A 25,085-nucleotide genomic window follows, 5' to 3' on the forward strand; every position below is an offset into this window, starting at 1 on the left:
GAGATTGAGGTACTCCAATTTAATTAATTACTCGAAGAAAAATAATTAAGCAAGAATGGTCCCCCTTAGAAGAAGCAATGTAATGAGCATGGTAGCCCACAAAAGTGGTTGGAGTGGGAGGCATGTAATCAAAACATACAATCAAATTTATTATTAAATGTGGTGTATATATAAATATATTGATTATTATCACCAAACGCAGTTGAAGTGAGACTACTTCACCTTCACTCTCCCGTGTCATCATTCTCTTTTTCTGCCTACTTTTGAATCAATTATAATCACAAACCCACGCTCCCTAAATCATTCCCCCAAGGCCTTTAGATTCTCCAAGTCATGCACTGCATTTTAAGGCAAGCATTCTTTCAAAAATGTGGACAATCAAGAACAATTGGTCGGTTTAATTAAAGGCCAATTCTGAGTAAATTAATTAATCCGTTGGGGTCCTTTATTTTACAATTGTATGTTTCATCATATATATCTCACTAAAAATATTACTATTTTGATAATATCTATTGTAAAAAATAAAAAATATTATCAAATAATAAATCCTAATTAACATTTCACTAAAAATCAGAGCTTAAAAGTATATATACCATAATTATGAAGCAATGAACACTGATAATCAATTGTTAACTAAAAGTTTAAATATAAGTAGTACATAAAAAATTGATAATGAACTACGAAAATTGGAATAGAAAATCTCAAGTGGAAGAAAACGATAGACAGAAAACTAAAACAAATTGATAATGAAGTACAAAAAGCAGGAAGAGGATCCTAAGCGAAATTAATGCCCTGTTTTGACATTCTTTAAGTTTTGTAATAGGATTAATGCCGACATTTCGGCATCAAATAATTTCCTACTTAATTAGTAGGATAAAGTTGTGTTGCTTATATCCTAAACTTTAAACCTTGAATGGCAGCATTGCCCACTTGATAAGCTAGCATGATATTAGTGGACTATGTTGTACTAATTAAGCATATATAATTCCACAAATAATTGCGATCTCTACTGCTAGACTCAAATGAAACGCCTTCCTAACTAACTAGCCAAAGTTGATCAAATTATAGTGATTACACTCACCTTTTCTCCTAAAAAATTAGAACAGTTCCGCGTGCCTCTCTCTAAAGAAATTAAGCAGTTGCTTGAGAATCTATCAATGGGGAGCATGGCTGTGATTCTTCTCCTAGTGTTACAATCGTTGAGAATCCAAGGGCAAGAGATCAAATCCGCGCGGCTGCTGGATCTGGTGATCCGCGACTACACATTCAAATCGTACACCAAGAATTTCCGGACAGGCAAGCTCCACAAGATCAACCTGCCGTCGAATCTCTCCGGCATACACGTGGACACGGTGCGCCTGCGCTGCGGCAGCCTCCGCCGCTACGGCGCCACCATCAAAGAGTTCCAGCTGAGAGCGGGCACGTACGTGCACCCCTGCGCAAAGCGCGTGATGATCATCCGCCAAAACCTGGGCTCCAACTGGTCATCCTTGTACTACGCCAACTACGAGCTCTCCGGCTACGAGCTCATCTCCCCCGTGCTCGGCCTGCTGGCCTACAACATCGGCGCAGCGGCCACGGAGCTCGGGATCCAGACCGGGATGAGGCCCATCACCATAGACTTCGGGGGCGCGGCGCGGGGGAACGGCGGGGGGATTATTCCGCTCTGCGCGAGGTTTGATGAGGACGGGAAGGTGAGCCTGTGGAGGCAGCCGCGGGCGAACGTGTGCGTGGCGACGAGGCAGGGCCACTTCGGGGTGGTGGTGGAGTCGCCGCTGATGCCGCTGAGGAGGAGGGCCAGCAAGTGGAGGATGGCGGTGGGGGGCGCCATCGGGGCGGCGCTGGGGGTGTTCCTGCTGAGTTTACTGGCGATGGCGGTGCTGCTCAAGGCCAAGAAGAAGGCCAGGATGGAGGAGATGGAGCGCCGGGCCTACGAGGAGGAGGCGCTGCAGGTGTCCATGGTGGGCCATGTTAGGGCGGTTACGGCTTCTGCAACCAGGACTCTGCCCACCATTCACCACCATCACTCTAGACCTCCTCCCTCTAATTCTTAGTCTCTTTTCTCTTTTCGTTTTTTAGTTTCTATTAACTTTTGGCTATGTAAGAAATGTGATTTATTTGAGGTTTAGGAATATTTGATGCTGACACATAATTTGTTCATCAGTTGTGCTGATCTGACTCCAATTTGGGAATAGAATGTCTCTGTTTTAGGTTACCATCATTCTTTTAATTTAATTTCAGTAGACTAATGAACGTGGCCGCGGTGGTAGGTGATCGGGATTATATGCAAAAGAAGTTGCCTCCATCAATGCTAATTTGTTGCTGTCTGCTATATTTTTTTGCATGTTTCCCAGTTTTCTTGTATTGAATAGAAAATGCTAGAAAGTGATGTTCAATTTGTTGGAGAGGTGAAGTCCACTCAAGTTATATTTCCTGATTCGAGGTATAAAATACTACTCGCCAACTCAGCCCCAAAATAGCTAAACAGACCTCGACTTGATGAGCTCATGAGTTTTTAGCAAGGTTAGTTAAGTTTAATCCGAGCTTAGAGTTATTCAGATCACACTGTCAAGCACCAAGCGTGTGCGCCTATGAAACCATTGAAAGATTAATTTAGCTTTTACAAATTTGGTAAGCAGATATTGAGTCAGATTGTCAATGTGAACACAAACTCCACAAAATTGAAGTTTGATCTAAGCTTAATCTTAAAATATATGACCACATGATACTTGGCCATGTAACTAAAACACAAACTCTCTTCAACAAAAAATAAAATTTATTTTATTGATAAAAATAATATCAAAGTCTGCCTCATAATACATCAAGACAAGTAATAGACTTAGAAACGAATTCTATTTCAAATCTTAAAAGAAAATTAATACACTAAAAAATTAATTAAAGGATTAATTGTAGTTTTTACTTATTTTAAAAGACAAAAACCCAAAAAAAAAATACTCACACAAAGTAAAACAAATAAATAATAATTATAATTAAAAGGGTAAATGTTAGTTTTGGCCCATCATTTGATCATTTGTAAAAAAATGTCACACTCTAAAACTAATTACACATTCCAATTTCCAAATCCCGAGGTCTCGCGCAATAAATACAACATTCCGTTACATATTACGCGGGAACCGCTATTACATCAATTTTAACCACCGCGACTCCTCCGCCAACCACCGTTCCGCTGCCGTGCGCCACTTCACCAAGTTGGATCTCATAAAAAATGAAAAACAAAAAGTCCCCAGCAGCACGAGCACTGCCACCGCCGATCCCATAACTCCGGCGGCGAAGCTCATCATGTCCGTCCATCGCCGGCCCTCATCCTCTCGCACTAATTACGGCGACTGTTTCATTCCGAGCCGCTCATCTTCAAATTAACCTCGCCAATTCCACTACCTCCAACGACAATTCCTCGTCTTGGGACATCGATTCTACCTACACTACCCTCTTGAAGTCTGCCAAATTCGGGCCCCACTGCGTAGGTGAGGTTGGCTCCTTCAAGCCATTGGCGCCGGCTAGCGGTAGAAGATTGAGAGATGGGGATGACAGTTATTTGCATATTGGTCCTCCTAATTGTAATATATTCAAATACAAGACTGAAAATGAGAAATATTTGAATTCTCATTCTCTGTTAAGCTAGATGGTCAGCTTCATCATTCCTGCCTCATCTTTTACCCCTGTCAAGACTCCCAGAAAGGTTCCAAGGTCTTGTTATAAGGTACTCTCTCTCTCTCTCATGGATTTTGTTCTTGATGGTTCGTGTATTGGTTGTTTATGGTTACCAAGTTAAGATGATCATTTGGTTTGTTTGCTGGTATGGTTTTAGGTTCCTTCATTTAATTTATCCACCCTTCTCTCTGATTTTATCATAGTAGTATTTTAATGTGTGATAATTTGAATAACTTTGTTATAGGTTTTGGATGCACTTGAACTCCAAGATTGCTTTTATCTGGACCTTGTAGACTGGTCTTCGCGTAATGTGGTGGCTGTGGGATTAGGGGACTGTATTTACTATGGAATGCTTCAAGCAGCAAGGTGATTTCTTTACTTTTGTTGGTTTGATGATTTGACATTTCCAGCTTCATGATATGCTATTGTTTCCCCATGTTATATGCAGGTAGTGAAGTTGTGTGACTTGAGAATCGATGATAGTGCGTGTTCAGTCAGCTGGGCACACCATGGTTCACATCTTTCCATTGGAACCACCAACGGCAAGCTTCAAGTATGACATGAAACTTTATTCAACCCTCTTTTTTTTCATTTCTTGATTGAAGGTTAGGTATTAGCAATCAGCCTCAAGTTTTTTATTTCTTGTGTTCTTTTGTAACTTTCAGTTTCCTGCATAGTGATGAGGTCTTAGATGAGACACTGCCAACTTTTATTGTTAAGTTGCTGGTTTAGTTGATTGACATTTACGACTACGTGGAGACTAAGGTGGTGCCCTATTGATGGAAATCATAGATATTATGCAAAACATTGGTCATTGATATATTATGATTTCATTGTGCTATCCAACTTGATAAGTCAGCAGAAAATGCAAAAGAAGAAAGTAAAAAAGACAGGAAGTGGAAGTAGATGAAGAAGCAAACAAACTTGATACAATTGTCAGTTATCAAAGGGTAAAATAAATGAGTTAAGGCATTGTGAAGTAACTGCTTAGCTTCTTGAATCTTGATACTTACAAAGGAATCTCTATTTCAGTATGATTAGACATGCAAGAGTTGTTTCTTGCTCTTCGTTTCATCTGCACCCAGATTTTCCATTTGCACAAGAACAGATTATACCACCATATATCCTATACCAATTTGTAGAAGTATTTTCTTGGATGTATTCTGTAATTGGATCTGAGAATTTTGCACTAACACTCTAATGACCTCTTCTTTTGAAAACTTTATGCTATAGAGTTATGGGATGTCTCTTGCTGCAAGAGAATAAGAACTATGGAGGGTTACCGGCTGTGAGTTGGTGCCCTTGCCTGGAGTCTGACCTTGTTATCCTCTGGAACACTATTCTTCAATGTGACATAAGGACTCGGGAGGACTATGTTAGCAAGCTAAATGGACATAAATCAGCGGTCAGGTCCTTCATGGATTTGCTTTAGTTGTGTATCCTATTTTACTAACCTGTAATTTGTCTGAATCCGAACTATAATTTGTGGAGGTCTGTGGATTGAAGTGGTCTCATGAAAACCGAGAATTAAGCATCCAGTGGAAATGGCAATCGAGTAAGTATTTATTTATCTAAAATTCTAGATACATAAATTTTACTAGACATGACCTTCATTTCATGCCCTTATTCTTGCTAGCTTTTAGTATAGAACCATCATACAACTCAGCCAGTGGTGAAGTACTGTGAACACACTGTTGCTTGGTGCGTCGTTTTACACCAAAAATATTCGGCAATCAGCCGGTATTCCCACACTGTGCAGACAGTAGCAAGCAAAATCGTCTTCCAAGGGATCGGCAAGAATTCTCCTAAAATTCAACCTGCAAAGTAACTCAACAAACTAAATTTATGGAAAAATATGAGAAAATACCCAAAAGAATTGCAATGGTTCTAATTCTAAAGAATAAATAGAAAATTCTAACAATTAATAAAAGATTTCCAGCAATCAATTAAGTCCACCCTAACTTAATTATTCTGATAATTGATGCAAATATAACTTTAATTCATGCAAGCAAACCAGTTATAATCACCGAAGACGCTTCTGACGTGATCTTATTTCTCCTTAGTTATTCGGTAACCAGGAAGACACTTCACTAATTACTACCATAATCGACTGACAACCGTAAGAGACGCTCTATAGGTTTAATGAGTTGACATCATTAATTTATAGAGAAACCCGATTCAAAACCAATAAACTCTTACGCAGGATTATTGAATTAAGACTGCTTTTCCATTGACCCTGATGTGCCAATTTACCACTAATCAAACCTAAACTACAATTACGTATGACCGATTCAATTGGCTGTATAATTAATTCTAACCCACTAAATATTGCGCATTATCTACTGAATTAAAACAATTAATCTCGATAAACACAGAGAATCACATAAACAAGCATAAAATAAAGTATAAGAACAAATTAGATCTCACAGAATAATCTTGCTAGTGCTTCCCTAATCGTTGCTAGAATAAAAGAAATTAGCTAGAACTCATAAAAAAATAAAATAAAGAACCGATTGAAAAAATAAAAGCTTGATTAAACTTCCAAGACTCGCGTCCAACTGCTGCTCCCGAAAACTGGCGTTTGGTGTCCTGTTTAAAAAACAACTAATGCTAATATACTCCATATAGCACTAATAATAAAGAAACCTAATCTAACCTAAAAGGACATAAAATAAGCGCATAGGCCCAAAGCGATATAGATAAGCCCAATAAAAGTCAAAGTAGGCAGCCATGTAATCACTCTTCTCGCCACTTCAACAAACAATCAATTCAGTTCGGATATTCAGGCGGTATGGGCATCCCGTCCAGTATACACGCACAACAATCAATCACTCTTCTCCCACGCAATTTTTTTTTGTTTTTAATTTTCTTTTAAAATTTTTCCTCCCCAATCCCACCCCAGCCCCGCCACCCCCCCCCCCCCCCCCCTCCCAATTTTTTTTTTATTTTCTTTATTTTTTTTAAATTTTCCTCCCCAATCCCACCCCAGCCCCGCCACCCCACCCACCCCCACCCCCCCACCCCAATTTTTTTTTAATTTTTTTTAAAAAATTTTCCTCCCCAATTCCACCCCCACACACCCCCAACCCCCACCCTTCCCCCCTCCCCCAATTTTTTTTTTTTTTTTAATTTTTTAAAAAAAATTTCCTCCCCAATTCCACCCCCACCCCACCCCACCCCACCCCCCTAATTTCCCCCACCCACCCAATTTTGTTTTTTGAAATTTTTCTCCCCACCCCCAGGCCCCACCCCACTGCCCTCACCCCTCCCACCCCACCCCCACCCCCAATTTTTTTTTTAATTTTCTCCCCATCCCCCTTTCCAAAAAAATAATTTTTTTTATTTTTTTAAAATTTTCTACCCAGCCCAACCCCACCCCGACCGACCGCAACCCCTCCCCCATTTTTTAAAATTATATTTATGTCGTTCGGCTCTATAGCTTTCGATCAACACTCGCACTTTTGTTACATAATTTCTAATATAATAGATCGAACTATTTAATAAACGATAACAAAAAATTACAAAATGATACACGCCGTTTTCATTGTTCAATTAAATTCTTGACCTATAAAGGGGTGGGGAGAAAAATTTAAAAAGGGGGGGAGGGGGTTGGTGGATGGGTGGGGATGGGGAAATTTTTTTTGGGGTAGGGGTGAGGGGTGGAAGAGGTGGGATTGCGGAGAAAATTATTTTAAAAAATTGGGGTGGGGGGTGGGTGGGGTTGGCGGGGCTGGGGTGGGATTGGGGAGGAAAATATTTAAAAAAAAAATTAAAAAAATTGGTGGGGGTGTGGGGGTGGGGGTGGGTGGAGGTGGCGAGGCTGGGGCGGGATTGGGGAGGAAAAAATTTAAAAAAAAAAAAAAAATTGGGGGGTAGGGGTGGGGTGGGTGGGGGTGGAGGGCTGGGGTGGGATTGGGGAGGAAATTTTTTTTAAATTTTTTTTAAAAAAATTATTTTTTGGGGTGGGGGTGGGGGGGATGGGGTGGGATTGGGAAGGAATTTTTTTTTAAAAATGTTAGAAAAAAAAAAAAAAATTGGGAGGGGGGGTGGGTGGGGGGTGGCGGCAAAACATGTCGGGTCGGGTTGGACCGGACCCATATCAAATGGGTCGGGTCGGATCTGACCCGTCAGGTTTCGGGTCTAAATGGATCGGGTCTTAGAACCAGAACCAGAACCGTTGCTTTATAGCTCAACGGGTAATGAACGGTTCTGGTTCTGGTCCGGGTAATACCCACCCACTGACATCCCTAGTTTTAATTACCTATTGATTTCCAATATATTTTACTTTCTAGTTAGTTATCTTAAACTCATAGGCATCTAACATAGATAATTCGAAAACCTCCTACTTAGCAGAAAACTGAGAGTGAGATTGGGGCCTCATCTCTTGGGAGATCTTTGATTCGTTGATGTGTAAGGTCTTCAACCACACTGCCGGGCTTTGTTTATTTTGTATTGCTACATTCTTACAGAAAACAATGGTTACATGGAACTAGATAGTTGGTGAGATCAAGTTGATGAACGTATAATTTGCAGCAGAGAAGGCATTCTCCATGACCATGAGAATGGATCAATATCAGGTGATTCAGTACCTTTATTTGTGATATAAATATTTTGGGTTTTTTAGTAGTATGATATTGTTTGTTATATGCAAAGTCAAGATGTTTTAAGTTTTGTATGCCAGAGCTGCTAATTTACTTGGTTATAACCCAGACATCTAATTTATAGTTTTTTCTTTACTTGGGTTGAGCACCAACTTTTTGTAATATTTTTTTAACTCAAATCAAAGGAGGATGCATGCAAGTACTCCTTCCGTCCACCAATTAAAGGCCTAGGGCAAAAAACATGGGTTTTAAGAAAAAGTGTATTTTTATTAGTTGAGTGGAGAAAGGGTCCCACTTGTTTGTAAAGTGCAAACAATTAGAGAATTGATTAAGTTTTTAATTTCTCTTTCCTCATTAGGGGCTGCCGCTTTTTTTGATTAAAAAGGGACCCACCATTTACAACAAACATCATCTGGCAGCCGCTTTTTTTGATTAAAAAGGGACCCACCATTTAGAACAAACAAATACAGCAATCACACAATTTTTAAAAGTCACGTTTTTTTGATTAAAAAGAGCAGAATATCATTTCATTTCCTGAAAATTTATGGAGGGAAGGCCACAAATTTTCGGCTCCCTCCAAATTCTAAAATTCAGATCCTACTTAAACACAAGGACATCACTATTACAGCACTAATTCATCTGCAGCAGTTAAGGGAAAATTTACACAAATGGAGTTCACTAGCAAAAGAAAAGTCCTAACTTCAGAAGAGCAAAATGCTTTGGCTCATTGGCTTCTTGAGCAAAGTAGCAACGGGAAATGCAAGGATGGAGTACAAAAGGAGGCAGCTTTGTTGTATGGAATAGGGACCCGAACAGTACGCCGTGTCTGGAGCAAAACAAAAGAAATGATTAAGTCAGGTACCCCTGTACTGTTCACAACACCTCGCAAAGGTTTGATACATAAAGATAGGAAACAATTGGATGTTGAGAAAGTAAAATCATTGTCCATTCTAGAGAGGTCTAGTATACGTAAAATGGCTGTCAAGCTTCAGGTTAGTAAGAGCTTACTTGGGAAGTGGATAAAACGAAAGGAACTACGACCACATACAAATGCAATCAAACCACTCTTGACTGATGTGAACAAGATAGCAAGGATGAAGTATTGCTTAAGCAATGTTGTGTATGATGCATCAATCGCAAGGTACAGTTATCAAAGCATGCACAATGTTGTTCATATAGATGAGAAATGGTTCTATATGACCAAGACATCGGACAGATATTACCTACTCCCTGATGAAACAGACCCATATAGAGCAACAAAGTCCAAACGTTTCATCACAAAAGTGATGTTTATGTGCGCTGTCAGTAGGCCACAATATTCAGCAGATGGGCAACAATTATTCGATGGAAAGATTGGGATCTTTCCATTTACAACAGTCGAGCCAACTAAGAGAAAATCGAAAAACAGAGCAAAGGGGGTCTTAGAAGTCAAGCCAATTCAATCAATAACCAAAGAGGTTACCAAAGAATGCATAATCAAACAGGTAATGCTCATATCATCATTCAGTACTCAAGGACAGCCTAGAACATGTGATGCAGTTTCAAGTGGATGCAGGCACAAATTATGACATTGGGTTCATGATGCAGCATTTTGGCTTTTGCTAAGGTCTAGTATTGGTTATTTGGATCTCATTTTGTAAAGATTATGTAAAGATTATGCATCATAGACTGTGCAGGTGAAGATTATGTAAAGATTATGCATCATAGTGGTGGCTTATGTAAAGATTATGCATCATAGACTCTTTATGCATCATAGATAAAACCTCCAAGAACTAGGCACTGAAATCCTAGTGGTGGCTTTATCTAAACCCTCAGAAAAAATAAAACATCATAGGGCAGCAAGAATAAACAAGAACAGGGCAGCAACAACCAAGAAAAACATCATAGGGCAGCAACAACCAACAAGAACATCATAGGGCAGCAAGAATACCAACACAGAGATAAAACCTCCAAGAACTAGGCGTAGAGATCCTAGTGGTGGCTTTATCTAAACCCTCAGAAAAAATAAAACATCATAGGGCAGCAACAACCAACAAGAACAGGGCAGCAACAACCAAGGAAAACATCATAGGGCAGCAACAACCAACAAGAACATCATAGGGCAGCAAGAATACCAACACAGAGATAAAACCTCCAAGAACTAGGCGTAGAGATCCTAGTGGTGGCTTTATCTAAACCCTCAGAAAAAATAAAACATCATAGGGCAGCAAGAATAAACAAGAACAGGGCAGCAACAACCAAGAAAAACATCATAGGGCAGCAACAACCAACAAGAACATCATAGGGCAGCAAGAATACCAACACAGAGATAAAACCTCCAAGATCCAGGGCCAATACCAAGAATAACATCATAAAGTAGAGATCACCAAAGAACTTTCATCAGAAATCACAAATCGCGCAAGAAAAATGTCAGAAATCACATATCGCCCAAGAATAACATCGGAAATCAGAGATCGCTCAAGATAACATCAGCAATCACAGATCGACCTCAAATAACATCAGAATTCAAAGATCGCCCAAGAATAACATCAGAAATCATAGATCGCCCAAGAATATGAAGAGATATCACCTGATTAGTAAACATTACGCAAACCCGGGAAATATATCAACATGATGTTGATAAGAGGTTGACTGAGCCCATACTTCCAAGACAGCGGGTCGGCAGAGGGAGGCGTCTCTACGCCGTCAACGGCGAGTCCGCCTGTGCTCGATTCAACCTCGGATTCGTTATTGGCGACAACAGCCGCTGTCTCTTCCTCGTCATTGGCGACAACAACCGGCGTCTCTTCCTCGTCAGCGGCGAGATCCGCCGTCTCTACTCCATCAACGCTGAGAAGAGATGTACTCGATTCTTGCTTGTTTGTTTCAGGGACAAACTCGCTGAAATCATAGGAGGGTTCATAACCCTCCAACAATATAGAGGGGGTATCGAAAGAAAAAGGGTAAGTAGGGGGCGTCGAATGGACGGTGGGAGCATCGAGAGTGAAGTCGATAGTAGGTGGTGTAGGGATGTGATCCCACTCAGACATTATGGACCGAAGATGGAGAAGGAGGCGGCTAGGGTTTGCGATAAATTTCAACGAAGAACGAAGAATGAAGAACAGGAGGAGGCGGCTAGGGTTTTTGGATTTTGAAGATGTATTCGATGGATTTAATCCAGAGTGAAAGGGGAAGATGGTAGGTGGAATGGAATTAATGAAAGTTGGAGTAATTGATAGGTAGATTAATTTTTTCGAGAAAAGGGTAGGTAGATTAATTAGGTTAATCTACTTGTTTAATTAAAAGAATCTTTGACTTTGTAGATTAAATAATTAATAAAAACTTTCCAAAAATAGATAGGCCTTGTTTTTGTGGACGTCCCAAAAAGGCAAGTAGCCCTTGAATTGGTGGACGGAGGGAGTAGTATATAGGGCTGGTAAACCGGTTCCGATTATCCGGTTAAAACCGTAACCGAACCGAAAAAATCGATTATCGGTTAATCGAAAATCGGTTTTTACCGGTTCGGTTATCGGTTAATGTATTGTTCGTTAACCAGTTAATCGGTTTAACCGGTTAAACCGAATTAACCGGTTTAAGTATTAAATTAATTAATTAATTAATTTATATTTTAATATTATAATTTAAAAAATACTTAAAAATCACAATTAGACTAGGGCTTTCTCTCATTCTTTGTTCTGCCATTCCCATTCGCACGCCACTCGCGCAGGCTCAGCAGGCTCGCATTCTATATACACCGAATATTAGTATTGGACCAGATTGAAGTATGGAGTTCAATCTGTAATAGTATGTTTGCTAATTTAAGATCCCTTTTTTAAAGAAAAATGTTTTTTTGCTAAATGCTACTGAATAATGCATTTATCATTTCAAAAATACTTATTTTGATGAACTAATCTTTATTCAAGTAGCTAGGTACTAGAACTTAAATTCGAGTAATGAGTTTAAATTGGATCAAATAGAGACACAACATTTTTTTTAACCGAATTAACCGGTTTTTTTCGAACAAATTCAGAAATTGTGTATTAATCGGTTGATCGATCCATTAATCGATTCGGTTATCGGTTAGGAAAATGCCCCTTATCCAGTTTCGACTAACCGGTAAACCGATTCAGTTACCAATCCTATTAGTATATGTGCCAATTCAATTGATATTAGTTTGCTCTATCTAGCATTGCCTCCAAAAAAAACCCCTCTTATCTATCAAAGTACAACAAAAGTATATAGACATTTCACTCATGCACATTTTTTTTATGTCATGTCGGCAGACATGTCAAGGCAACCATGTACACATAAAGAATTGAGAGAAATTCATATGTAGCCAGAAAAGATATAAGGTTGAAATGGTAATTTGGGGGCATTCAATTATCTTTTTTTTTTTTTTATTAATTAATTTTAGGGGTAATTGCCTGTAAATCCCTAACGTTTACACGGAATTGGTTTTTGCACCTATTTTTATTTTTCTTCTTTTAAATACCTAACCTTTAGTTTTTGTCTGAAATTTGTCCGGCGATCGGTTTTTTCTTACGCCGGCGCCGGAAATGCCACTGTGGCAGTCGGAATCGATGATGGTGGCAGCTGAAATTCTCCACTTGGCTCATTTTTTGACATGTGAAAAAAAAAATTAAAAAAAAAACAAAAAGGAAAATCAACCCCCCTTCCCCCCTCCAATCGTCATCCCTCAGCCCAAACCCTAAGTCTCCCTCTCCCCACCCGGCGCCGCCCCCTGCCACCTCCGCCACCGCCGGCGCCGCCACCCGCAGCCACCACCACCAACGTTCTACCGCCTGGAGCAGCGGAAGAAGCTCCAGATCTCGATCAAGCTCCACCCGCCGCCGTCCTCCGCCTCACCAAGCTCCAGATCAAGAAGCTCCCCCACCCACCGCCGCTCTCTCCCCATTCCCCACCCTCCGCTGCAGCCCAATGCTACGGGTGAGATGGATCGATCAATTTCACGGATCTAGAATTCCAGATGTGCTGAGAGTGAGCGGGCGGCGCTATGCAATTCCAGATGTGCGGGCGGTGCTCTGCAATTCCAGATCTTGAAGGCATGGGAGTTGAGCGGGCGGTGCTCTGCAATTCCAGATGTGCTGAGAGTGTTCGTGAAATTTGGTGGTTGTGGTGGTGGTGGGAAGGGCTGACGAAATTTGGTGGTGGTGGTGGTTCGTTGTTCACGCCGGTGGTGGTGGTGGGAAGGGCTGAATTCGTGGAAATCGAGAGGAATTGGGTATAGGGTTTCAAATTTTTGATGATGTAGACGCCGGTGGTGGTGGTGGCGGCGGCGGCGGGTTGGGGGAGGGAAGGGGGCGGCGAAGGGGCGGCGCCGGTGGTGCTGGCAGGGGAGGCAGCTGCGAGTTGGGGAGAGGAGGGATAAGGGTGTGTGGAAGATGATGATGATTTGGAAATATTTTTTATTTTATTTTTTTTGCCACATGTAAAAACTATGTTTATGTGTCAATTTCGGCTGCCACCTCATCAATTCCGGCTGCCACAGTGGCATTTTCGGCGCCGGCGTAAGAAAAACCGGTCGCCGGACATATTTCAGACAAAAACTAAAGGTTAGGTATTTAAAAGAAGAAAAATAAAAATAGGTGCAAAAACCAATTCCGTGTAAACGTTAGGGATTTACAGACAATTACCCCTTAATTTTAATATAAAGTTAAAATGGTAAATAATTGGATTACTTAATATAGATTTTAATCTAAACTACTAAACAACTCACTCATAGTATTTATTGATTTTAGTCTATCAAACACTAGAATACGATACTAATTTTACATTATCTACAATACATATCTTGAATTTTATCTATCTTAGCTTATCCCGGCTGCTAAACATATTTGTCCTCAATCTTTTGTATTTTTCTAGGATTATGAAAAAGGAACTCTAATATTTTTTTACTGTAGCGCTCTCTCTATCTACATTTTCGTCATAAACTTTCAATTTATCATATATATCACAATCAATTAATTCAAATACAAAACTAAATGTTCATTTTGTGTGTTTTAAAAAAAATGGTGTAACCAAACTTTTGCACAGATTATCTTTATTCGAAAGTACAGAAGGCAAGCGATTACCACATAAAATAGCAACTTTATCAAAATATGTCGAAGCTTGATTATGAATATATGGCCCATATTGGAAAGAGAAGGGGCCACGAGCATGATTTCTACAACGTGCATTCCATCCATTATTTTGTACACTACTCCAAATAATGCTCCAGTCATATACTGGAATATAGATCTCAAATTATCAAATTAAGCTCGATCGACTAAATCGAGAATACTTGGGTAGACCCAAGTACGTACTATATAGAGGGTGTTTGGCTGAGCTTATAAGCTCTTCAAAACAGCTTATAAGCTGTTTAGGAGCATATAAGCTCTTTTAAAGTGTGGTAAAATAAGCTTCTAAACAGCTTATAAGCTGTAAAAATAAGTTTAAATAACTTATAAACTCTCCAAAAAATAAGTTCATCTATCCTAACTTATTTTTCCATTATCTTATAAGCAAAACTCATTTTACAAAAATAACTCAATTATGATTTTTTATTTTCATCATATATCTGATGAAGATAGAATGGTATAATATATTATATCTTTAATTAATTATTGATTTGTCTTGTTGGTCAAGTTAGTTTGTTTCCTTTTAGATGTTTAGGGTTTTATTATAAATAGGAGTTTTATTTATGTTTTAGGGGAGTCGAATTGAGAGTTAAAATGTAGAGGGTGGAATTGTTCCCTTCTCGCGGTGTTCTTCCGGTATTCATGAGTGAATCAACGGATTAACCCTTATTGTACGTATTCCGGCATACAATGGTTATCAACGGAGTTCGTATATTTATCAATATCAAATATATTTCACGCTTCTACCTGCATCACTTGGTATCCAGAGCCTTGCTACGCTCCTACGCGATGTCTCCCCGTTGATTCACTCATGATATGATTCTAATTTTATTTTTCTTCGATTTTCTCTTTCTAACAAAGATTTTCTCTCACTAACTAAAAATTCTCTCTCTAGCTTATAAGCTCATTTACCCAAATACTTTGACAACTTTTAATCTCTTAAGAAACTACATCTTATAAGCTGTTGGAGCTTATAAGCTCTTTAAAACAAGCTTAGCCAAACACCCTCATAGTATTAATAGTAAATTTCTACTAGAAGTTGACATAACTTATTATACATTCAAAAGTGTTGCAGCGAAAAAATTTAGGGTGCGTTCTCTTTGGTTGTAAAATTATAATGAGAAAAGGATGGAAATGAAAATGTGGGAAAATTTTATCATTTCCACTCTTGTTATCTCGTGTTCTCTTTGATGGATTTTTTTTTTTAATCCTATACTTCATTTATTCTATACACATGTTCTCTTTGTGGGAAAATGATGGATAAATTGTTAAATGACAATATTACCCTTATTATTGACTTACTTATTTTATGCCATACTTTCAATTTTATTTTATGACATACTTCATTTTTTTTTAATAATTTTTCTCGCCACCTCCACCCCCACCCCACTACCCCACGCCCCCACCAACAACCTCCCCCCCATTTTTTTTTTTTTTTAATTTTTCTCGCCACCTCCACCCCACCCCACTACCCCACGCCCCCACCCACCCCATCCCCCCACACCCAAATTTTTTTTTTTTTAATTTTTTCTCGCCACCTCCACCCACCCTCCCCTACCCCACGCCCCCCCACCCCTCCCCACCACCCCCCTCCCCACCCCAAAAAAAAAATTTAATTTTTCTCGCCACCTTTACCCACCCTCCCCTACCCCACGCCCCCACCCACCCCCTCCCCACCCCCCCTCACCCCCAAAAATTTTTTTTTTTTTTAAATTTTTCTCGCCACCTCCACCCACCCTCCCCTACCCCACGCCCCCACCCACCCCCTCCCCACCCAAACCCTCAAATTTTTTTTTTTAATTTTTCTCGTCATATCCACCCACCCTCCCCCACCCCCCCCCAACCAAATTTTTTTTTTTTTATTTTTCTCGCCATCTCCACCCACCCCTCCCTACCCCACGCCCCCACCGACCACCCTCCCCACCACCCCCACCCCCCCCCCCCCCAAAAAAATATTTTTCTCGCCACCTCCACCCATCCCCCCTACCCCACGCCCCCACCCACCCCTTCCCCACCACCCCCCAATTTTTTTTTAAATTTTCCTCGCCACCTCCACCCACCCCCTCCCTACCCGACACACCCACCCACCCCCTCCTCCCCAAAAAACAATTCTTTAATTTTTCTCGCCACCTCCACCCCACCTCTTACCCCACGCCCCCCTCGCCAAGTTTTTTTTTCTCGCCACCCCCTAACCCAACGCCCCCACCCCCCGCTCACCCTCCCAACCCCATTTTTTTTTTTTTAATTTTTCTCGTCACTCCCACCCCCATCCAATTTTTTGGGGGGGGGGGGGTGGGGAGAGGGTGAGTGGGGACGGGTAGGGCTGTAAATGAACAGAGCTACTCGCGAGCTATTCGAGATTCGGCTCGAAAAAAGCTCGTTCGGAGCTCGATTCGATAATAAATGAGCCGAGCTCGAGCCTGATTTCGAGCTCGAAATTTTTATCGAGCCGAGCTCGAGCCTGACAGTGCTCGGCTCGTTAAGCTCGCGAACATGTTCGAATTCGATTGTTCGCGAACATGTTCGCGAGCCTGTTCACGAACCTTTAGTCGAGCCTTCAATCGAGTTAGTACGCGAGCCTTAAACGAGTCAAACTCGAACTCGAATAACATATTAATTAAGGAGATTTTGTTAAATTTATAACAAATTCGAACTTGAACATCATATATACGAACATCTAACGAGCCGAGCTCGAGCTCAAGCTCGAACTCGACATTATTGAGCATCACCCGAGCCGAACTCAAACCGAGCTCGAGCTTAGTATGAGGGTGACGAGCCGAGCTCGATCATCAAGATAAAAGATCGAATCGAGCTCGAGCCGAGCTCGAACACCCGAATATTTAAACGAGCCGAGCTCGAGCCTGCTCGAATACAACTCTAGGGGCGGGGTGGAGGTGGCAAGAAAAATTTAAAAAAAAAAATAAAAATCGGGAAAAAGGGCAAGGGGGTGGGGGCGTGGGGTAGGGGGACGGGTGGAGGTGGCGAGAAAAATTTAATTTTTTTTGGGGGGGTGTTGGGTGTTGGGTGGGGGCGTGGGGTAGGAAGGGGTGGTGGAGGTGGCGAGAAAAATTAAAAAAAAAATTTGGGGGTTTGCGGGGGTGGTGGGGAGGGGTGCGTGGGGGCGTGGGGTAGGGAAGGGTGGGTCAAGGTGGCGAGAAAAATTAAAATTAAAAAAAATTGGGGGGTGGGGTAGTGGGAAGGGGGTGGGTGGGGGCGTGGGGTAGGGGAGGGTGGGTGGAGGTGGCGAGAAAAATTGAAAAAAAAATTGGGGGTGAGGGGGGGGGGGGTGGGGAGGGGGTGGGTGGGGGGGGCGTGGGGTAGGGGAGGGTGGGTGAAGGTGGCGAGAAAAATTAAAAAGAAAAAAATTTGGGGGTGGGGAGGTGGTGGGGAGGGGGTGGGGTAGGGGAGGATGGGTGGAGGTGGCGAGAAAAAAAAATTAATTTTTTTTGGGGGGTGAGGGGGGGTGGTGGGGAGGGGGTGGGTGGGGGCGTGGGGTAGGGAGGGTGGGTGAAGGTGGCGAGAAAAAAAAAATTGGGAGGTGGGGGGTGGTGGAAATGGGGTGGGGGGGCGTGGGGTAGGGGAGGGTGGGTGAAGGTGGCAAGAAAAATTTAAAAAAAAAATTTGGGGGTGGTGGGGAGGGGGTAGGTGGGGGCGTGGGGTAGGGGAGGGTGGATGGAGGGTGGCGAGAAAAATTTAAAAAAAAAAAAAAATTTAGGGGTGGGGGGGGTGGGGGGGAGGGGGTGGGTGGGGGCGTGGGGTAGGGGAGGGTGGGTGAAGGTGGCGAGAAAAATTAAATTTTTTTTTTTGGGGGGTGGATGGGGGTTGGGGGCGTGGGGTAGGGGAGGGTGGGTGGAGGTGGCGAGAAAAAATTAAAAAAAAAATTTTTTTTGGGGGAGGGGGTGGGTGGGTGCGTGGGGTGGGGGGTGGGGAGTAAAATTAAAGAAAAAAATAATTAATGGTTTCGATCCGAATAAGACTCACTCAATGACATTGTCAATGTGAAGGGTAAAATTGGAAGATCAAAAAAATATACATCATGGGAAAATTTTATCACACCTGCAGGTCATGATAATATTATCATGATTTGGGATGAAAATGTGGGAAAAGGGGCTGCCCGGGAAAATTTTCCCTCCTGCCCGGAGAAAATTTGCTAACAAAGAGAACACATGAAAAAGATGGAAAATGAGGGAAATTATTTGTTTTCCATCCTTTTCCCACAAAGAGAACGCAGCCTTAGTAGAGATACATGTATGAAAGCATGTATCTCGGGGCACCTAGCTAACTATACTCGATAAAGCTCTGTTGAACAGTACTTCATCGTCATTCATCACTGCTCAATTCGTATATTTAAAAACATGTGCAAAGTTTAGTACAAAAAACACTCAATGGAGATATGCCAAAACTCGTACATTAAAATATTTTCATAAATTGTTATGAAGTCATAAACAATAACACACATAGGTTCTTACCTTCAATACATGTGCTCATTAAACATTCATTTCTTTCAAAAATAGACCGCAGGATTTTCAATTGTAATGCAGCCATATCAGTAATTCTATGCTGAGAGAAAGGCCCCTTCTACGAACACTGTGATCGGTCAACCCACATAGCTATACGCTTAGGATCTAAAATCGATTAATCTTAGATAGGCATCATATAGTAAAACTAAAATATTTATGACAAAACAATCATCATAAAAACGTTCAATTCATTGAATATTTAATCATAATTGAGCCACATTGAGCTACATAACTCTAAATATTTCATTTTTTTGCATATAAGAAGGAACCCAATAGGAAAATTCTATATTTTGATTATATACTAAAGCCTTCTGTTGATGATGGTATGTTGATGTAACCTTATAGATTGCAATTCATATGTTACGAAATTTGAAAAATGAGGACCATAACTTCTATTTTTCACATTTACACTCCTATTTCGAGCTGTGATGGAAGCTATAGTCCTCATTTTGATGTGTTAAATAAGAGTGTAAATGTAAAAAATGAAAGCTATAGTCATCATTTTCAAATTTCGTAATATATAGTCCTTATTTTTAAATTCCATAACATATTCCTCTTTTTAAAAAACACTAAAAGTTACGGTTCTATTTTAATAATTAGCTCTTTTGTTAGGGGGTATGCCTTACTCCAGCTAAAGGATCAGTACACGAAGTCTAATATGCATAAAGAAAAGAAGTTGATTGATCACATACCAACTGATAGAGAAGATATTTTCAGCTCAAGATCGCCTAAAACTAGAAGATCAGTAAGGACGCATTCTCAAACTTTCAAGCTCAAAATCCTAACAATTTGATACGATCCGTATCAATGCTGGAGCAATTCGAGTAGTTCAAACTCCAGAAATCAAGAGAGAAGAGAGAGATTTGATAAACATCAACCAAAATATTCATTCCTTACTCAATAAACTTAGAGATTACATTATTTATATCTAATAATAAAAATCTAATGGGCTAATGGGCTGAAGCATAATATAGGGCCAAGCTAGAGATGGGCTGCGCGTATCACAATCTTTCAGCGTGATGGCTAGGGCAAACCAATGAAGTTGAAAACACTTTGTAGTAAAGACAGTGCACAAAAATATGTGAACCATCAAAGTGATGGTCCAATTATTTGAGAAAGAGATGAAAACTGAAATATGGAAATCGTGACTGATAATTTGGTGACTTGACAAGAAGCGCAGTGTCTACTTCTCTTTCCATGATTTTCATGTCGGTACATTTAGTAAACGACAATACTATATATTGCAAATCTAAAAAATATAAAAAAGGAGTAGTACATGAATTGCCATTATTGGCCCATTAGCAATGATATTTTGAAGACCCGGCCCTGTGTCTTTTTGCAAAGATAAATTAAAGACGAAATTCTCTAATTAATTAGGACTGTCAAATCGGGGCAGGCTATCCGATAAATGCATCCCAAAATTTGCAAAATTCCTGTATTCGCACACATCCTACAGTACTAGAATTATTCGCAAATTGATGAAGCGTTGTAAATTGATGGTAGTCTTACGAATGTTCGCAACCCAAATTTTTGAAATTAAAATAAAAAATCGTTTCTATTTAAATTAATTATCTATTGAACAAAATACTGAAACCTATGACGAAGAAATATCCTCAAAGGTTACCAGCAATTGTGATTCCTTGATGATAATAATGGTGATAGGAAGTGTAAAGTAAATTGACGAAGAAATTGCGATGAACACAAATGATTTACGTGGTTCGGACTGAAACCCTACATCCACGGGACCAAGAAAGGGAGCTTTTACTATTGATTCGCGAACTGAGAATTTTACAAGGTGTTACAAGTGTTGACTGGTGTTTTTACATTAGACACCCAATTGCTCATTATATAGCAAGCTTTGAAAATAACGAGCTGTAAACAACCATCAAAGAAACCGTTATGCAAAACAGTTAGCTCTGCAAAAGAAACTTTGACTCTGTCTCTGGAGTGTTGACTCTGCCTTGGCAACTCTGACTCTGATATGCCTCGGCTCTGACTCTGGCATCAGCGCGACCTCTCTGCTCTGCCAGCGGCGCGATCTCTCTGCTCTGGCAGAAGACCGATTCCTCTGACGAACCGATTCCTCTGGCGAACCGATTCCTCTGGTCTGCCAGCAGCGAATCCTCTGACGAACCGATTCCTCTGGCGTACCGATTCCTCTGGTCTGCCAGCAGCGAATCCTCTGACGAACCGATTCCTCTGGCGTACCGATTCCTCTGGTCTGCCAGCAGCGAATCCTCTGCTCTGGCAGCAGCGATTCCTCTGCTCTGGCAACTTCACCAGAGTAAACTTTACAACTCCAGAGTATACAAACTAGATTATAAGCTTACGAAATCATAGACAACAAATCTCCACCTGATTTCTAAGCTAATAATCGACAACAATAACAAAGGCTCCAGTTCTTTCTCCGAAACATTTTAATTCTATATCAAACTTCAAATCATCAGATTTACCAACTTAAGACAATGCTCAAACTTAGCAGTAGGCAAAGCCTTAGTCAGCGCATCAGCTGCATTCTCCTCTGTCCCAACTTTTTCCATCTTCACCAGTCCTTGATCAACTATATCCCTTATGAAATGCATTCTGACATCTATGTGCTTAGATCTCTCATGAAAAGTTTGATGTTTCATAAGATACAAAGCACTCTGACTGTCACACTTCAAAGTTACAGAACTTTCCTCAATACCAAAATCGTGCACTAATCCTTTGAGCCACACAGCTTCCTTGACAGCTTCGGTTGCAGCCATGTACTCTGCTTCAGTGGTTGATAATGCAACTACAGATTGTAGTGAAGATTTCCAACTAACAGCTGATCCAAAGAGTGTGAAAATGTAACCTAACTGAGTTCTCCTGTTGTCTGTGTTAGCAGCATAGTCAGAGTCAGTGTATCCCATCAAGAAAGGCTTACTGATGTCTTCCTTCCTCTGGAACAAAACAGCTCTGTCTGCACTGCCCTTTAAGTACCTCAGCACCTTCTTGAGAGCTTCCCAATGCTCTCTACCAGGATCCACCATATACCTGCTCATAACACTTATAGCTTATGCAATGTCTGGCCTAGTGCAGACCATTGTGTACATCAAGCTTCCCACTAAATTTGAGTAAGGTATATTTATCATTTGGTGTCTCTCTGTGTCATTCTTTGGTTTCTGTTTATCTGAGAGTTGCAGATGAACAGCTAGGGGCACTGTAACAGCCTTTGATTCATGCATATTGAATTTCCTTAACATCTTCAATATGTAATCTTTTTGACATAACCATAGCTTTCCAGCCTTCCTGTCTCTCACGATATCCATCCCAAGAATCCTTTTGGCTGCACCAAGATCTTTCATTTCAAACTCTTGATTCAAACCATCTTTGATTACCTTGATTTCAGCCTTATCTTTGCTAGCTATTAACATGTCATCTACATATAGCAGCAAATATGCAACAGTAACTTCATTCCTTTTCTTCAAATAAACGCAGCTATCATATGCAGACTTTGTGAATCCCATCAACTCCATATGCTCATCAAACCTTTTGTACCATTGCCTTGAACTCTGTTTGAGACCATATAAGCTTTTCTGAAGTAAACACACCTTGTTGCTTGTCTCTGGATGTACAAACCCCTCAGACTGGACCATATGGATCTTCTCCTCCAACTCTCCATGTAGAAATGCGGTTTTAACATCCATCTGCTCAAGCTCCATATCAAACTGAGCTACAACTGACAGCATAACTCTGATGGAAGTATGCTTAACCACAAGTGAGAATACTTCATTATAATCAATTCCCTCCTTTTGAGTGAAACCTCTTGCCACCAATCTTGCTTTGTACCTGGTCTGCTCCTTCCCAATAACCTCAATCTTCTTCTTGAAGATCCATTTGCAGCTTACTAATTTCTTGTTCAGTGGCTTTGACACCAGTATCCAGGTACCATTCCTTTCAAGAGAGTTCATCTCCTCCTTCATGGCTAAGAGCCATTGTTCTCTCTCTGGTCCCTTCATAGCCTCTGCATAGGATTTGGGCTCCTGATACTCCAGCTCCTCTGCAATGCTCAAAGCAAAGTATACCATCTCAGCTTGGTTATATCTCTGAGGTGGCTTGGGCTGCCTCCTTGCTCGATCCCTTGCTAGTTGGTATGAGCTTAGATTATCAGAGCTGCTCCCAACATCTTCATCATCTGCAGCTTGTTGAGAGACTTCAGTTGCTCCACCTGATTCATTATCAGCATGGTTTCTATCAAACAATTCATCCAACAGAATTTTACCATCTGCATTTTCTTTCTCTGGATCAGATCCTACTTTATAAGGCATGAGAGCTTCATCAAAAACTACATCTCTGCTGATGTATACTCTCCCCATTCCTGGTTCAGTGCACCACAACTTGTACCCCTTCACACCCTTGGGGTAGCCCAACATCACACATTTTAAGGCCCTTGGTTCAAGCTTCTCTTGTCTGACATGTATGTATGCTCTGCACCCAAAAATCTTCAAATGTGAATAGTTGGATGTAGAACCATACCAGAGCTCATCTGGAATTCTGAATTCAATAGCGGATGAAGGAGATTTGTTGATTAAATAGGCTGCAGTGACAGCAGCCTCTGCCCAGAATTTCTTTGGCATCCCTGAGTCAAACAACATACACCTTATCCTTTCCAGAATGGTCCTATTCATCCTCTCAACAACCACATTCTGCTGTGGAGTTCCTGGGACTGTCTTGTGTCTCTGGATTCCCTTTCCAGAGCAGAAATCATTGAATTCCTTGGACACAAATTCCAAACCATTATCAGTCCTCAGGCACTTCACCTTGGTTGCCTTTTCAGTCTCCACCTCATTACACCACACTTTGAATTTCTCTAGTGCCTCAGTTTTATCCTTCAAGATGAAAATCCACAACTTCCTAGAGTAATCATCCATTATAGACATGTAATATCTCCATTTTCCAAGACTTTCAGTTTGTGTTGGTCCCCACAAATCAGAGTAAACATAATCCAGAGGAGCTTTAGATGTATGTTTACCTGTATCAAATGGGAGTCTCTTACTTTTGCTTAAGATGCACTGCTCACACATGTCCACCTTGAATGGAATAGGGTTGCTGATCTTGTTCTGTTTCAGCAACTGATTGAGCCCTTTCTCTCCAACATGAGCCAATCTTTTATGCCACAAGTAGGGGTGTCAAAATGGGCCGAGAATGGCCCGGCCCGCCCGTAGTTTTGGCCGGGCTAGGCTAGGATTTTCAAGGCCCAAAAAAATTCGGGCCTCCCTGGCCCGGCCCATGTGGCCCGCCGGGTCACGCGGCCCGCGGGCCAAAAAGCCCGCCGGGCTTTCGGGCCCAAATCGGCCCGTCAGTATAGAAGGTGAAAATTTCAAAAATTTATATCTCCTCCCAAATCCCAATGGACCCAACCCAATCTAAGTCCATTTCTTCAATTGACGACAATGACGAGTCAAAGTCTAACTTAGGATTTAAATTAGCAATCAACAATCAATATTAAATTATTTTTACTTGAAAGATTTATTTATTTTTGATTGTTTTTAGTGGTTGTTATTTGATTCCAATTGATTTGATTACTATATTAATTCATTTGTGAATAAATCGTTTTCAGTTTTTGTTGTTTTTGCAATTAGTTTTTGTTTTTTTACTTGTATTCATATTGTTTACATTTAGTTTTAGTCATATTTTTTTTCATTTAATTTTAGTCAATTACGTAATTTAGATGTAGATTGTTTAAGGCCCTTTTTATTTCATCGAATTTGTCTTCAATTTTTTTCTTTAAATTTGATTTAATTTATTAATTTTTGGAAATATATATATATATATATATATATATATATATTTATTAATTTTTGGCCCGTTTTGGCCCGGCCCGCCCGGCGGCCCGTATAGGGCCGGGCTGGGCTTCATTGTTCGAGGCCCGCTGAAATTTTGGGCCGGCCCGACCCGGCCCAAAAAATTGTCTAGGCCCGCTGGGTTGGGCCGGCCCGGCCCGGCCCGCAAGGTTTGACAGCCCTAGCCACAAGATTGAATCATCCTTCTTCATGGAGTCAGACTGCCCTGTGATTGCTGTGGCTTCTAAGTAATACAAACCATTCCTCCTCATCCCCTTCAAAATGACCTTGTTGTCTTTGGTGACAACAACTCCACCCTTTACAGATCTCCATTCATACCCCTTCGTTTCAAGAGATCCAAGGGATATC

The 25,085-nt window shown here is 40.9% G+C and overlaps 1 protein-coding gene and 1 pseudogene across 1 annotated transcript; both read left to right on the forward strand.

The window, feature by feature from the left end:
- The first annotated feature begins 907 nt into the window (after positions 1 to 907).
- On the forward strand, positions 908 to 2,215 carry LOC131026391 (uncharacterized). Its single transcript, XM_057956265.1, has one exon. The coding sequence runs from the start codon at positions 1,158 to 1,160 to the stop codon at positions 2,052 to 2,054; it is 897 nt and encodes a 298-aa protein (XP_057812248.1). The 5' UTR covers positions 908 to 1,157; the 3' UTR covers positions 2,055 to 2,215.
- Positions 2,216 to 2,375: 160 nt separating this feature from the next.
- LOC131008452 (B-type cell cycle switch protein ccs52A-like) lies at positions 2,376 to 5,433 on the forward strand (annotated as a pseudogene).
- Positions 5,434 to 25,085: the final 19,652 nt, after the last annotated feature.

This window comes from Salvia miltiorrhiza, chromosome 1 (genome assembly GCF_028751815.1).
Source record: "Salvia miltiorrhiza cultivar Shanhuang (shh) chromosome 1, IMPLAD_Smil_shh, whole genome shotgun sequence".
Lineage (NCBI taxonomy): Eukaryota > Viridiplantae > Streptophyta > Magnoliopsida > Lamiales > Lamiaceae > Salvia > Salvia miltiorrhiza.